General features: G+C 27.2%; 2 protein-coding genes across 3 annotated transcripts in view; one reads left to right on the forward strand and one right to left on the reverse strand.

Annotated features, from left to right (window-relative positions):
* The window catches only part of LOC118205432 (uncharacterized protein KIAA0930 homolog), a 63,925-nt gene extending 62,342 nt beyond the window's left edge, over positions 1-1,583 (forward strand). For both annotated transcript variants that reach the window (XM_085812247.1, XM_085812246.1), the window contains one exon: positions 137-1,583. In XM_085812247.1, the coding sequence (XP_085668373.1) occupies positions 137-177 (41 nt within the window). In that variant the 3' untranslated portion in view covers positions 178-1,583. The remainder of the gene's footprint in view (positions 1-136) is intronic.
* An 11,651-nt stretch (positions 1,584-13,234) lies between these two features.
* The window catches only part of shu (inactive peptidyl-prolyl cis-trans isomerase shutdown), a 31,122-nt gene continuing 29,610 nt past the window's right edge, over positions 13,235-14,746 (reverse strand). Inside the window, exon 4 of the mRNA XM_035359495.2 lies at positions 13,235-14,263. Within this exon, the coding sequence (XP_035215386.1) occupies positions 13,318-14,263 (946 nt within the window). The 3' untranslated portion in view covers positions 13,235-13,317. The remainder of the gene's footprint in view (positions 14,264-14,746) is intronic.

A 14,746-nucleotide genomic window follows, 5' to 3' on the forward strand; every position in this document is an offset into this window, starting at 1 on the left:
AGCTTTTTTATTTCCATATATATTCTACATATATGCATTAAAATTTTATATTTACATTTTTATTTGCAAGCAAACCACGATTATGCTTTAAGATATATTTATGTGAAGTGGTAATTAGATATTTCTCCCCATTTAGATATTTTAGATTCTAAAGAGCAACCAGTATTGACTTTCTAGCATCTGAAAGTATTATAGAGGTTTCTATTAATGAAATGAGGGGGAAAATGTGATTTTAATTCTTATGTCTGAATTTTCTATGCAATAAGTATGTATTTGTATATATTTTTATTTAACTATATTTCTAGTCAGAATGTGACATGAAACACTTTGTCAATATATTTTTTAAAAAAAATGTTTAAGACATGAATGTGATTTCAGTAATAATTTATAAGTTACGAATATACTGAAAATATATATAGAAATATATATAGATATAAAATTATAAAGGGACTGTAAAAAGAAACCATCTGATTATATTCTTTTTTATATGTGAAGTTTAAAATGTCTTTCCTTTGATTACTTAATAATGTGTGCCAATTATATTTTAAGTTATAAACTGTGTTAAAAAAGTGTGTTTCAGCTTTTTCACATTTTATGCACCTATTTATGTTTTAGATGTTATATACTTTTGCCTACTAAATTTTAATTTTGAATTTCTGTTTATTTTACTTGGTGCTATAAAATAAGTATATGGATACTGTGTTATATATGTGTACAGCTAGAATTTATGTGTATAATTAGAAGAATCATATCCATTCTTTGTAGAATAGAATAATTCATATTTTAATATATAAATGTATAAGAACAATGCTGTTCAAGTTATTTTGAGGTGTGATGTGTGTTTATTATTCCAAACTATTTTAAATACACCACATCATTTTACAACAATATTACTTATTTGAATATAGTTGCAATATATTTCATTCAAATTTATGGTTATTTCATAATTTTAAAATGTATGAAATAAGTGGTTTTTTTATAAGAATGCTTTATCTTTTGTTTATTAAATGTGCAGTTTGAATAAGATCCATTATTATACATTTGATTGTTTATCTGTTAAGTAATATTTCAATTTATATACAATGAAGCCTTGGTTTATGAGTTTAATTCATTCCTGATGTTTATCTGTTAAGTAATATTGTAATTTATATACAATGAAGCCTTGGTTCATGAGTTTAATTCATTCCTGAAGCCTTTCATGAATTGAAACAATTTTCTACATAGGAATTCATGTAAAATGGATTAATTAATTTTTGGGCCACAGATGACTGCTAAGTTAAACGTCACAATTTGTGCACAAGTTTGTTACTCAGATCAAATAAAAATCCAAAAATGTATTGGGGGGAACACAATATTAAGCAGATAAAATAGATGGAAATGTAATTTTACCATGTCTGTACAAAGGAGAGTGGACACTATATGTGGAAATTGTTGAGGAAAATGTTATTGTTTGGATGCAAAATTCACTTCCATAAAACACCAGGGGTTATTTTTTTTTCTCCCTCCTTCCTTCCTTTCCTTTTTTTTTTTTTTTTTTTTTTGATAGCATCTCCTTCCAAAATCAATTTTTGTTGCATCTTCTGAAGTTGTAGTTTTTTCATGTTGAACTCATTTTTATGATCCTCTAGTAACTTCTCTACATCTTCATTGTTAACTTCCTAGCCTATGATTTTGCCTAGAAATACAATTTCATAGATAACAAAAAACGTCCTAAAAGTCTTTGTCTGCAATCCAGTCATGTTCTCCAGGCAATCGTGATTCAAAAGTTATTGCTGTTTGGCTTTGTTAATGAGAGTTAAGCAATGGGAAATATTAAAATGTTTCCAGAAGTTCTTGAGTGTTAATAATATGGCACAGCTAACATCAAAACACCTTGTGATATTAAATAGTTCTTAAGAAAGATTTTGCAAAGTTGCCAGTTTCTGTGAATTTGCATTTTTTTTAATTAGTTGTTGTTATAAGGATTTAATTCTAAAAAGCTACAGGAAAAATTATGATGAATAACTTTGTTAGCATAATGATAAAAATTTATCTGTAGGAGAAAACGTTCTGAGCATAATTCTGAAGCAAAGAAAGAGTTATACATATAGATATTATCTTAAAAAATATTGTATCTTCGAAAAAGTGGTGCATTATGTATTATATTATTTTTTTTTTTTTTTTTTTTTTGTTTACTATACTCTTCAGAAAATAATTATAGGAAGTAGAAGTATCTGACATTAAGTAGTCATGGAGTAAAATATGAACTGAATGAAATGAAAATTTTAAACTATTATGAATTACCAGTTATTCATATTGTTGCGTGCGTACGGGCTCGTTATGAAATGAATGCACAAGTCCGATGAAAAATGAACAAAAATTTATTATTATCACAACAAAAATGCTTAAATTTTCTCAAATTATCATGCAGTATTACAATATCTCACAGTAGTTATCTTTTAACTACTCAAATGTCCAATAGAACGTAATTCAAAACAGCTAAAGAAAGCTAATCCGCGAATTCGCTACAATCAACAAGAGCAGTTTTCTAAACAACAACAAACTAAGCAACTACTACGAACTGAGATGTTTTCCTCCTTTTATAAGATTTTAAAAATCACGTGCTAGAATTTTCTAGTACTTTCTTGAAATCAAAAAGAGATATTTATTTATTTAATGTTAAATGCACATGCTGTTGTATTTTTAATTTTCCAGCTTAGCTTTCTTCTTTTAATATTCGTCACGCGCTGCATTGCGCGGGAAATGAAACCATTTAATTTATAATTGAACTAACATTAGCTTTTTAAATACCAAATTCGTAACAATATAATCCTGCAGCATTTGTGCATGCTAAAATTGTTAGTCTTGCTTTGGAATCTTTGACACCAGTTGGAGCCTTTTCTATAGAAGTTGCCAAGGTATTTTGCGGTACATATTGCCAGAAAAGACCAGTTTCATCAGCGTTGTAAATTTGTTCTGAAGATAATTGTTCACTAGTAATGAATTCAATGAATTCATCTGCAAATTGTTCAGCAGCTTCAGTATCAGCTGAAGCTTTTTCACCTGAAATTTGTAATTGTCTTATACCATTGCAATTTTTAAATTTGGTTAACCAACCTGTCAAATATGTGCACTCAGTGTTTAAGTTCATTTCTTCATGAAATATTTTGCCTTGAGCCATTAGCATTGGACCCATGAATGGCACGCCCTTGCTGCGATGCTGTCTGACCCATTCAATGATCACTTTGTCATGATCGTCACTTTTAGCATAACAAACCCTTTTCTCTTATTCATTGCAAGTAGGGTGTCGGAATCCAAAAAAATTAAAAAAGTTCCTTTTTCTTTTTGCATATGTCATATACAGTTGACTTTCCAATGTCATACTCCTTGCATAATTTTGAGACAGATATGCCTTTATCCATTTTTTGCAGCAATTCTACTTTTTGTTTGATGGACATCCAAACATGCTTTCGCTTTGTAGATCCTTGGGTAGCTCCAGAATTGGAAACTCTTTTCGACATAATCTAAAGTTCAAACTTTTATAAAATTGCTCTAAAAGTCTACAAAAAATAATAAGCCGGATCCAATTAGAAGATTAAGGAACAGCGCAATCTACAACATTAACTGAAATGCCTTAGAATCAGTAAAGATAATTTTAGTCTAGCTTATACTGTCCGTTATACATTAAACGCGCATGCGTAAAGCATACAAAAAAAAAAAAGTTTGTGTCTTTGGGGGTCCGGATTATAGATCATTCCAGATAATGGACGTTCGGATTATGGACTTTGTACTGTATATGCATAGTCATACGTGTATATAAGTGGTAAGATTATGGAATATAAAAAGCTGTAATGGAATTCGGCTCCAAGTTTTCAGAATTTCTAAAATTTGTGAGATTAGACTTGATAACAGAAGTGTATAACATAATATTTAAATTTTATAGAACTAAAAGTAACTGATTTTTAGTTTTAATAATAAGTATATTTTATTCATTGCAAGATCTGCTCGAAATTGTAAGTTTTTGGATCATGTAAGAATTTTTTACCTGATATTACCATTAAGATACTTCATGATTTTTTGTTTTTAAATAAGGAAATGATATAATATCTTCTTGATAGCTAAAGGTACAAAATTACTTGAGAAATTTATTTATGCTGCATGATCTATTGATGTAACCTGAGATTTATTGCAAAAAATGATAGTTCAAGAGAATTATAAAAGGTTAAACAAAAATTTTGAGATTAAGAATGAAAAGCTGTAATTGAACCGAAAGAGGTTTTTTTTTTTTTTTAATATTATTTTTCTAAAATTTTCTATATCATGATGAATGGTAGTTACTGATATCTTCAAAATACTACAAGCTTCATACATAAATATTGCATGAATATGTGTATAATTCCAGCCAGATTTATAAACGATTTCACAAAAGATATTTCAGAGAAATCAAACACCTGAATTTATTCAGTTTATACATTTCTTCTTTACAGTTTCCTTATAAAAAATTTATTTAATCGTTTCTTGTAGTTGTTGAATGTTAACTTTAAGTTTAAAGGAATTTAATATTTGATTCCTTTGCTTAATAAATAATAACATTTTCTGCTACTTCATCATTAACTGTTATTTTATTGGTATACTAGTTTGCATAGGAGTTATATACGCTGAAAGTATTTCTTTCATTGGGATCTTGAAAACTTAAGTGAAGAATTCAAAAATAAATATTAAAATGGCTTTAAATTCATGATTTAATTTCTGTTGTTCATTGAATTATCACTGTTAAAAATATGTTATATAAAAAATGAAGCCTTCATTTAAAGACAAAAATTTAAACTGTTAACTTTTTACTGCTTCTTTTTTAAATGTGCAATTTTAAAGCAAAAACTTCTTTTTATAAAAACTAATGAATATAACATGAGAAGGAGAAATTTATAAAGATTTATAGATAAAACTAATTAATATATTAATAATTTTAATAAACTACATTATTTATTAATAATATAGTTTATTAGTATTAATAATAGTAGTATATAGTTTATTAGTATTAATAGTATAGTTTATAGATAACTAAATAAATTAATAAATTAGACACTAATTTATTAATTTAAAAGTTGAAAGGAAATAAATAAAAATTAAATTAAAGTAAAAAAAAAAAATAATCATTCTTTAATTGTATTTTTAAATCCAATGCACTGAAATCTTTGATGTTTTAAATTTAGGAACATTCTTTGTATCTTGTGTTTTATGCTTAAACATGCTCTTTGATAACAACTTGAATTACATTATCGTTTTTTAAACTGAATGTGCTGTATATCATTTGCTTTAACTTATCTTGCTAAACTATCTAGGCACAATGATTTTACATCTCATATAACTTGGGAAGCATTGTTATAGAATTTATTTAGTATTTGATAGTAAATTTCTCATTATTTTGATAATTTTTATTGGATGCAAAAATTAATTAATTAGCTTTTTGAACTTATATTTTTTTAAATAATACTGCACATTTTTTGAAGGGTGAGGAAAAAGAAAATATGCATGTATTGCTCATTTAAAATTATTTTAAATGTGATTACATATGCTTTTCAGATCTGAAATAATTTCATACCACCGTGCTACCAAATTCTGTTATATTGATCAATAATTCATTCATATAAAATTGAAATCGGAAATCTGTTGAACTTAAGTAATTGGTTTTTCTATCTCAAAATTTGCTTGATGAATCAGAATTATCTTATGCTTTTTAATTTTTTATTGCCAAAATTAGTCTTTATTCTTTTAAATCTTTATGGGGTTTACACACATGAAAGTTAAATACTTAGATGTATTTATATGCTAAAAATATATATATGACTTTCTCTTAATTAAAATTTTAAATTTCATTTCTGTGATAAAATGATATTTCTATTCTTGCATCTTCAATACATGCATTTTTTTAAGAAAATGATCAAAATATTTTGTTAATATGAAAAATATGGGTTTTAATTCCTCTGTTTTCAAATGACTATTGTTTCTTTTATATTAACCTTTTTTACTTCATTTATTTTTTTTTATTGATCAATTAATGTGTTACTCTTACTTAAATTCTATCAAAAGTGATTGTTTGCATAAGGAAATTTTCTAAGATTTATGGTTTGGCTGCTTTGATTAAAAAAAAAAAGTAATTTTTCATTGATAAAAATTTAAATTAATCTTTGAGTACCCATAAATTATAAAAAGTTATTTTCATGAAGTCAAATTTTTATGCATTTTTCTTAATAAAACATCTAAAATAAAATATGATTCGTACTATTACATTTTTTGAGGGGCTACATTTAAAGATGGTTTCTGCAAAGAATTACGTTTCATAAGTATACAGCTTTATCTGAACCTAAATTGCAAATTCTAGAAGAAGTAATCAAGTAAGTTTAATAAAAAAAAGAGAGATTAATAAATGTATATCGAATTCAAATAGCACTGAGGACCTAAAATTTTGACAGCTAATTTTTTAAAAACTACTTGTGCGATTTTTACAAAACTTGTCAGTTTAGCATCATTCGAGTCATAGAATCAAAATATAAAAAAAATTGGCATGTCATTTCAGAAAACATCCGATTTTCTGTCAGAATAATATTAGAAGAATTCTAATATATAAATCTAATACGTATCCTAAGTCACACTTTCGAGACATGAAAAGCACAAGTTGAATTTCGTCAATCGGCCCAGTAGAACGGGAGATAGAGAACTGTCCCCCTTTTTTTTTTCTTTCGCAGTGTACGTTAAGAACAGTATTATTGGGAACTAAACATTATAAGTAATAAATTAACTTAAATTTAAAAGTTTTCATCTTTTTACTTAAAAGTCATTTTCTACTCAAAGATGAAAATTATTTAAATTTTTAAAAAAAGTTTTAATAACTTTATTAAAAAACTTCCAAATTTATTCATAAGTAACAAAAGTATATAGTTAGTAATTTATGGCATACAGTCGGATGTTAAATTACTTAATCATTGACATATGTATAATCAATATATGTAAATGTATGTATATTGTCTATGTTTGCTGATCGTGGACGTTATGTAATGTCATATGTTATAGCTAAGTTTTTAAACACAGTGGTATCTCACATAATCAACTTAATTTGTTACATAATGTAATTTGTTCTGCGAGATGCTGCTTCCTTAAGAAATAATTTTAATATTTTTGAAGGCTCGACGCACAATTTCGAAAAATCTCTAAAGAATATTAAGCATTCCAGTAATGTTGAAAACAGTAGATATTTACTAATTTATCATAAAATTTTAATGCACACCATGTGTGTAACAGCCTTGAGTTTTTCAGTTCAGTTTAGTGTATGTTTTGACTACTCTCAGAGTTCTGTCAAAAGTCTGAACAAAATCTATAACACATTTAATCCCACATTTAACATACTAATAATGTATGACAATATTCACATTTAGTATGTAATGGAACATAATCGTATATGCTTTAGTAATGGAGCATAATACTCCTATTACTTTTTGGAACATACTCGTATATGCATTAGTTGCAATAGGATTTGGTGGTGCATTTGTTGCTATAAGTATTGTCTGCCTGAAGAAGTCAATCTTAAGAAAACTACTGTTTGAAAGACATGCTTTTTTGTGTCTGAATTTGATTTGTATAACATTTATTGTAAATGAATATAATAAAGTGATAGATAAGATTAAGGTTTAATACGCTTAATTGATTAATTTTTAAAAGAAATGTAATCTCTCTTTTGCAGTGTAAAAATATATAGATGGTACATTTTTTTAAGTCCCCCCCTTTTTTTTGGAGATTACATGCTTAATCAAATTCAGGAATGATTAAAAGCATTTTTGTATTGAATTACACTATCACATATCCCTTCTGTATCACCAATCTTCTTTGGGGTGAGAAAGAAGTTCCATCTTAACCTCTTAATGTGCTCAACTGAGTTGAGTCAGCTTACACCAAACGAAACTAATTCATTAAATGGAGTAAATATGTTCAAGAATATTTTTTTAGATGGGAATACAACAGAATATATCTGCTACAGTTTTGAGTTAAAATAAAGAAAGATGTTTAAGAGATTGAGTTAAAATAAAGAATTTAAAAAAACAACACATTCTGAATTTTTAATGGTTCATTAAAGGGTTAGAAACTAAGGAGGACTTAACATCTGATCCCCTCACTGTTATTGATTTTTTGATGGCTTGGCTTCTGGAGCTGATCTGACTTGTCAGATCTTTCGAGGATAAGCACCAACAACAGGGGTTAAAGTGAATTACACGTATAAAGCTATTTTCTAAAGCAGTGTGAACTACTTTTCCAAAATCTGCTATTACTACAGTGGTTGCCAGCTGTTTAATTTCACAAAACTTTTGTAAAATATTAATATTTTATGTTAATATTAGCATTTCAAAAATATTAATATTGAATTTAATATAATATATATACTATTTGAAGCAATTAAATATATTAATAAGACACATTAATATTTTTTAAGAAATTGAAATTGTGTAATGTTCCTCTTCATAAATATATCAGTCATTTTGGTTATCTTTAAAATGTGGTACAAAGCACTTGCTTGTCCTGCATTCGGAAAGCAATATATGAAAACATCCTTAAAGTGTGTGACATAAGGTTTGCTACCAGTTTATGTTCTTTGATATAAGACATATGTGTAAAATTTTTAAACAGAGAAAAATTCATCGGAGAATTGGAGTTGCAAATAGCAAATGTAGTAGAGACATTTGTACATAGAGAGCCTTCCATTTGCAACCATTGTATTTTAAGAAATACTTTAATAATTTCTTAGGCTTTCTTTGTGTTAAAAATTCAAATTTTCCTCAACAGCACTTGAGGTGTATTAAATTTACTGCTATTTAGAAAAATGTCTTACATTTTTAATCCACTTGTTCTTGGAAAAATTTAAAACATTAATTGGAGAAAACTTGGGTAAGGTGTGATCTGTTCAGAACTGTATTCAGTAAGGTAGTATGAAGTGATAGGTATAAAACATTGCTCACAGACATTTTGAATCTAGTTTTCATCTGCTTTGTTTATGTTGTGAAGTAACTGATAAGCTCTTTATATGAGTAAAATTTCAATTATAAAAAATAGTTTCAGTCAATAACTTAAGTGAAAATGTGTGCAACATTCACTAGTTTGCTTTTATAGCTCAGATAGCTTTCAAATTATATCAAAGTATGATTTGTGTGAAAATGTGCTTAATTAGGAACAACATTTAAGATGGAGAAACTTTTTAAAAGTTTCTGCTCCCAACATAATAAGCCTATTATTAAAAAATATATAAAAAATAGCATGTATGGAAGAATTTTGAAGTACTGTCAGAAGAAATGCTCTTTTATATATTACTTTATGTAGGCACAGAGTAATGAGTCATTGTAAAATTATGTAGGTACTTTTTGCAAGCATTAGATGTAATAAAATCAAATTCTTATTGTTTCAAATACTGCTTCACATTACTTGTATATACTAAATAAATTGATTGAAACAATGTAGAATTATAAATATATATATGTAATCATACATTTTTATTGTATTTGAGTAATGATAGTTTAGGCAAAATGAATGAGTTTTTTTTTTTTTTTTTCATGACTTACTAGGAATATTAGTGTGTATCTTTATTTTATGATGAAAAGTATAAAACCTGGATGCAGTAAGTCCATTTTATTGGGAAGAACTATTAATATTCTGTAGATTTAATAGTATGACAATCAGTTATAAATCTTTAAAAAAATACCAAAACAGCCTGAAAACTGAATAAATGTTGTTAAAATGATAAATGCTTTCCACAAGTTATAGATATTATTTAGCTTAAAATCTAGATATGTTTAAACATTAGAAATATAACCATATACTTCTAATGTTTCTTATGCATTATCTTTAAAAATATAAACATAACAATAAATATGATTATGTATCTGGTAACCAGATCTATATTACTAGATTTTATGTTAATTAGTAATAAATCTTTTTATGTAAAAATCTCTCAGAGTAATTAACAATTTAACAAAACAAGTTCCTCATACATCACTGTATACATGATGAATACTAAAGCTAAAACTTTAAATATGAGGTTTAATATTAATTATTCTATAATTTTACTTATAGAATTTTAGATAGAAATTAAAAATATCGTGAAAAAAAGGATACGATATTTCTGATAATTTTCCATTTTTATGTAGCAATAAATACTCTTAAAAGATCTTGTGTTAGTTTAGAATTTTTTAATTGTATTTAAATTTTAATGCAAAGCATATTTGATTTGGGCAAGCAAAAAATACCATAACTTGATTTACAATGAAAGAGATTCTATTATTCTGAAATTAAGGGGGGGGATAATAGGTTAGCATAGATTTTATACTGTGAATATAATAAATAATGGGAAATATTAATTTACACGAGTTTTATATAATATCCATGCTAATCTAAGGTTCTCTCCTAATTTTGTACATAATTTGTCGATAATAACAATTTTTGCTGTTTCAAAAAAAAGCCACTGTCAAAAAAACATCAAATTTTTTATATATGTACTGTCTTTCAAGCAATATGTGATAAGTTTTATATAATGATGAAAAATGTTATATTTCTTGTTGGAGAAGTAGACTTAAGACTTGGAGTTTAATGAAAAATGAAAGCTTTTTCTCAATGCCATTTCTTGTATATATGTTTGTGAAATTCCATTTGTATTCCTTGTTCAAGATTTCATGCTTAATATATGATTTTGTATGGGTAATAAACTTAAATGTTCTACTTTGTAACTATTTATAAGATAAAAAATGGAATATATTAATGCAGTTTTTCTGCTGTTATTTGTAATAATCATAGAATACGATTTTAATTTGTAAAGAATTGTTGAATGAAAATCTTTTTCATGTCTAATAAAAATATCTATTGAAATAATGTTTTATAATCAAACATATTTAAAGTTTCATCGTAATCCCTAGAGTGGCATATATAGTACATAATATTTTGCTATAATATTCATTATTTATAACCCAAATATGAAAATATTTAAGATGGCATAATGTTTCATAAATTAATCAAGTATGAGATCTGCTCATGAACAGGTATGAACTGTTACATCACTTGAAAGATAAAACTGATTTCTAAAACCAGGCAATATTGAAATTTACGCTTTACACTGTAAGGATTATGCTAATTTTATTAACATTTAAATTTTAAGTTAAAGTTCCTTTCCTGTCAAATTCTTAACTTCAACTTACTACTTCCAGCCAAAACGTAGTTTTGGTTTCTTTCTGAATACTTAATGAGGAGGAGCGGTATTTAAACCGCGAAGTCTACTTACAGAGTTAGAGAGAATCAGAGTTTCTGATTTACGCACGTCTGCCTTTTGGCTACTCTCTCTCTCTCAAAGCTGTTATTACGCTTGGCCGTACTCAAACCCTTGATAAGCTTCGTAGTCAAATAAAGTTAAGGGGCCAACTCGGTTAGAATCTTGATAGCTTCGGCTATATTTCTTTAGTTAATCTTAGTTTTAGTTTAATTCTTAGTCTCTTAAGTTCAAGCTCAAGTGTCGGCTTTGATTGTACGCTTCAAGACGGAGTTTTGTGTTAAATCTTATTGGAATAATATTGGGTTAGTTACTCTTCCATCTTGTTTCTTGTCACACGAACTTACACGATTATTCACTAACTAGTTCTTAAGATTCGTCTCTTCTTACAGTAACTGAGAGTTACACTAGTGAGAATCTTACAACACATTTTGAGGAAACTGGTGTAACTCCAATTTTGCCAAGCAGCAAATTATTCTGAACAATTTTACTTTCATCTAAAAATGTGAAACAAACAAATGCACCCACAAAACGTGACGAGACATTAAGAAAAATTAATTCTGTTAAGACTATTTAAAACAATTTCAACAAAAATCAATTTGAAAGAATGGTTGTGGGGCCAATAGCATTTCATAAAGGAAGATTTTCTTTTTTGGCTAAAATCATATTCTTTAATGCAAAATGTTAACACACTCTAAAGTTGGGTAATTTATGTTAAATTGTATGAACAAATGTTCAATTCTGGTAATTAAATGTTTTTTCTCAGTTTTAAGTGTTTTCAAAAGATAGAATTTAATTATTAAATGCCTAGAGAGCCGAGAAATTCTATGTCATTACTCTTACCACTATTTCCTGCACAAGAAATGACCCATTCTGAAAGGAATATATATATTGAGTGTGAAACAAATCTTTGATGCATTTTCTAAAAAAGCTCTTTCTTCACATTACATTTGGTGACAACCTTAAATACCATATGCAGGTAACCTGTTCAGTAATCAGAATTTATTTGATTGGATTGAATTAAATAATTTAAATTATGTAATTTAAGACATTTCATTTTAATTTAAGACTAGCTGCAATCTCCATGTATCAATAATTATGACAAATTGAACTTTATTCAAAAATCATTCAAAAATTAAAAAATAATTTGTATAGCTCAATGGCAATTTCTATGCAATAAATGTTAACCTTTTACCATTTTAATTCTTCCAGAGGCAATGGCATATGTTAATAGTAAGTAAGATTTACTATTAACATATACACTTGCCTCTGGAACTTTTGCTATTTTGAAATTACTTTGCTATTTATTTGAATTAAAAGCTTTGACCTCATTGTAAAAACTTTGATTTCAATTTGCCCCCATTAAAATTATTTGACAATTATTATCGAGAGGTTTTGGACTATCCCTTTACACATATTGAAAAATAGGAATAAATGCTTGGTTATAAAATTTTTGTCATGTGAACATAAGTTTCCTAAATATAGTGACAGCAACAAGAGTTAATTGTCTGTATAAATAATTATATTAATTAAAAAACATTAAACACTCATTAATTTATGTAGCATTTCTTTTTTATTTAAAAACTGCTTTTACTATTTTAAAACAATGTTCAAATACAATACGCAATAAACTATATACCTGTGGCTCCCACTAATATGAAATTGACCATTCCTCAATACAGAACTTGCAGACTCAGATCAGTCAAGCTTTTTAATTTTTCCTATAAAGAGCTGCAGTTACACAGTAAATTTCTATCATTAATTTACTCTGATATATCATTCTGTTCATTAGAAAGTTACATAAATCATTCAAGATAATATTTTTAAGTCATAAACTATATTAAGCGATAAGAAGTTTTCAGAGTGAATAAAAGAATAAATTAATTTTTTAGAAAATACTATAATTTCATATTATTTAAAACCTGCAAATTTTCAGAAATGATATGCAATAACAAAATATTTATTCAAAACCATATTTATTAAATTACAAGAAAACAATGATAAAATCAAATTTTATTATTAACACTAAATTGAAAATTGTACTAAGAAGGCATCTTCCTTTTAGCAACTTTGATTATTTTATCATTATTCTGAATCAAAGAGACAAATGCAAGATTATATTGGTTTGCAAATTGCTTCACAACTTCTATCTGGCTTTCTGTATAACCAGGAGAAAACCTGTATTCCTTCTCATCAGAATCTAAAAATTGTTTTATTTCTTCTTCAACAACACTACGAAATTCTTCTGTTTCCAATAATTCTTTGGACTTTGCACTGTTTTTATTTTTGGTGGTAAATATGTTTTGACAGAACATACGCTCCCACTCTTCATGCTGTTTTCGATTTTTCTCTAGTTTCTGAATGGCAATATTTATACTCTTTTCATATGGCTTTAGCTTTTTTGCTCTATTTAGGTAGCTTTCTGCTTTTCCGTAGTCTTCCATCATATACAAAGCATAACCCATTCTATAAAGACCTTTGGGATTTTCTGTGTCAATCTTTAGAGCCAAATCAGAATATATTACTGCTTTCTGTGGATTCTGAAGATTTATATAGCATTGAGCTAAATTTAGATAAAGTTTCAGCAGATATTTTTTTCTTTTATCATCATTTTCTTCATTATCAACAGAAACATCTTCCAGTAACTTGACTACCTTGCGATATCTAGCAATAGCTTGCTTATACATTTTTTTTCGAAACAGTTCATTGCCCATTTGATGTTCACATTGAAAAACAGCAACTATTTTTTCAAAAGGTGCTTTTTTTTGATCTTCTGAAGACATTTCCTCAAACTCGATGGCATCTTTACTTTCAAAAAAATTAATTATTTCAACTTCATATAAAATATCAGCTCCACCTGGAATTCGAGGAGGGCAACCCATTGTACCATATGCATATGCATAGCTAACAATAAACCTAGATATTTCTTCTTTCTTCATTGTCTGAATAGCTAATTCTAATCCAGGAATTACTGCTCCATCTCCTAACCTATGGAAAAAAGAAATCTCAATAAAAAGAGCATGCTACAGATATACATCATAATTAATTTGAGAATTTTAATTTATTTACTATTAATTTGAGATGCTATTCAAATCTCTTTGCAGCTGCCAGGACATTATCAATTGTTCCAAACTCATGTCCTCCGAGATTGATTTTGAGCTTGGGAAACAAGAGAGATAGCACATAGCTAAGTCCTAGGTAGTACACAGAAAAATGGAATTTTATTTTTTTGGTGTTAAACTTTTCTCACTGCCAATGCTATGTAATTTGGTTTACTAGCAAAGTGAACAAAACAATGTGTTCATAATTTCAGAATGGGCAAGCACAAATCTTCACATGCTCAAGTACCTTGAGTATATATCTGTGGATCTGTACAAACCATACACTTTGCTCTTTCTGATATTCCATCCATGAAAGCCTAGTACCATCTGAAGATCTGGTGTAAAGACATCAGAGCATCCCCTATAAGCT

Source organism: Stegodyphus dumicola, chromosome 2, assembly GCF_044657685.1.
Source record: "Stegodyphus dumicola isolate Sdum_Otavi_A_Nest chromosome 2, ASM4465768v1".
NCBI classification, from domain to species: domain Eukaryota; kingdom Metazoa; phylum Arthropoda; class Arachnida; order Araneae; family Eresidae; genus Stegodyphus; species Stegodyphus dumicola.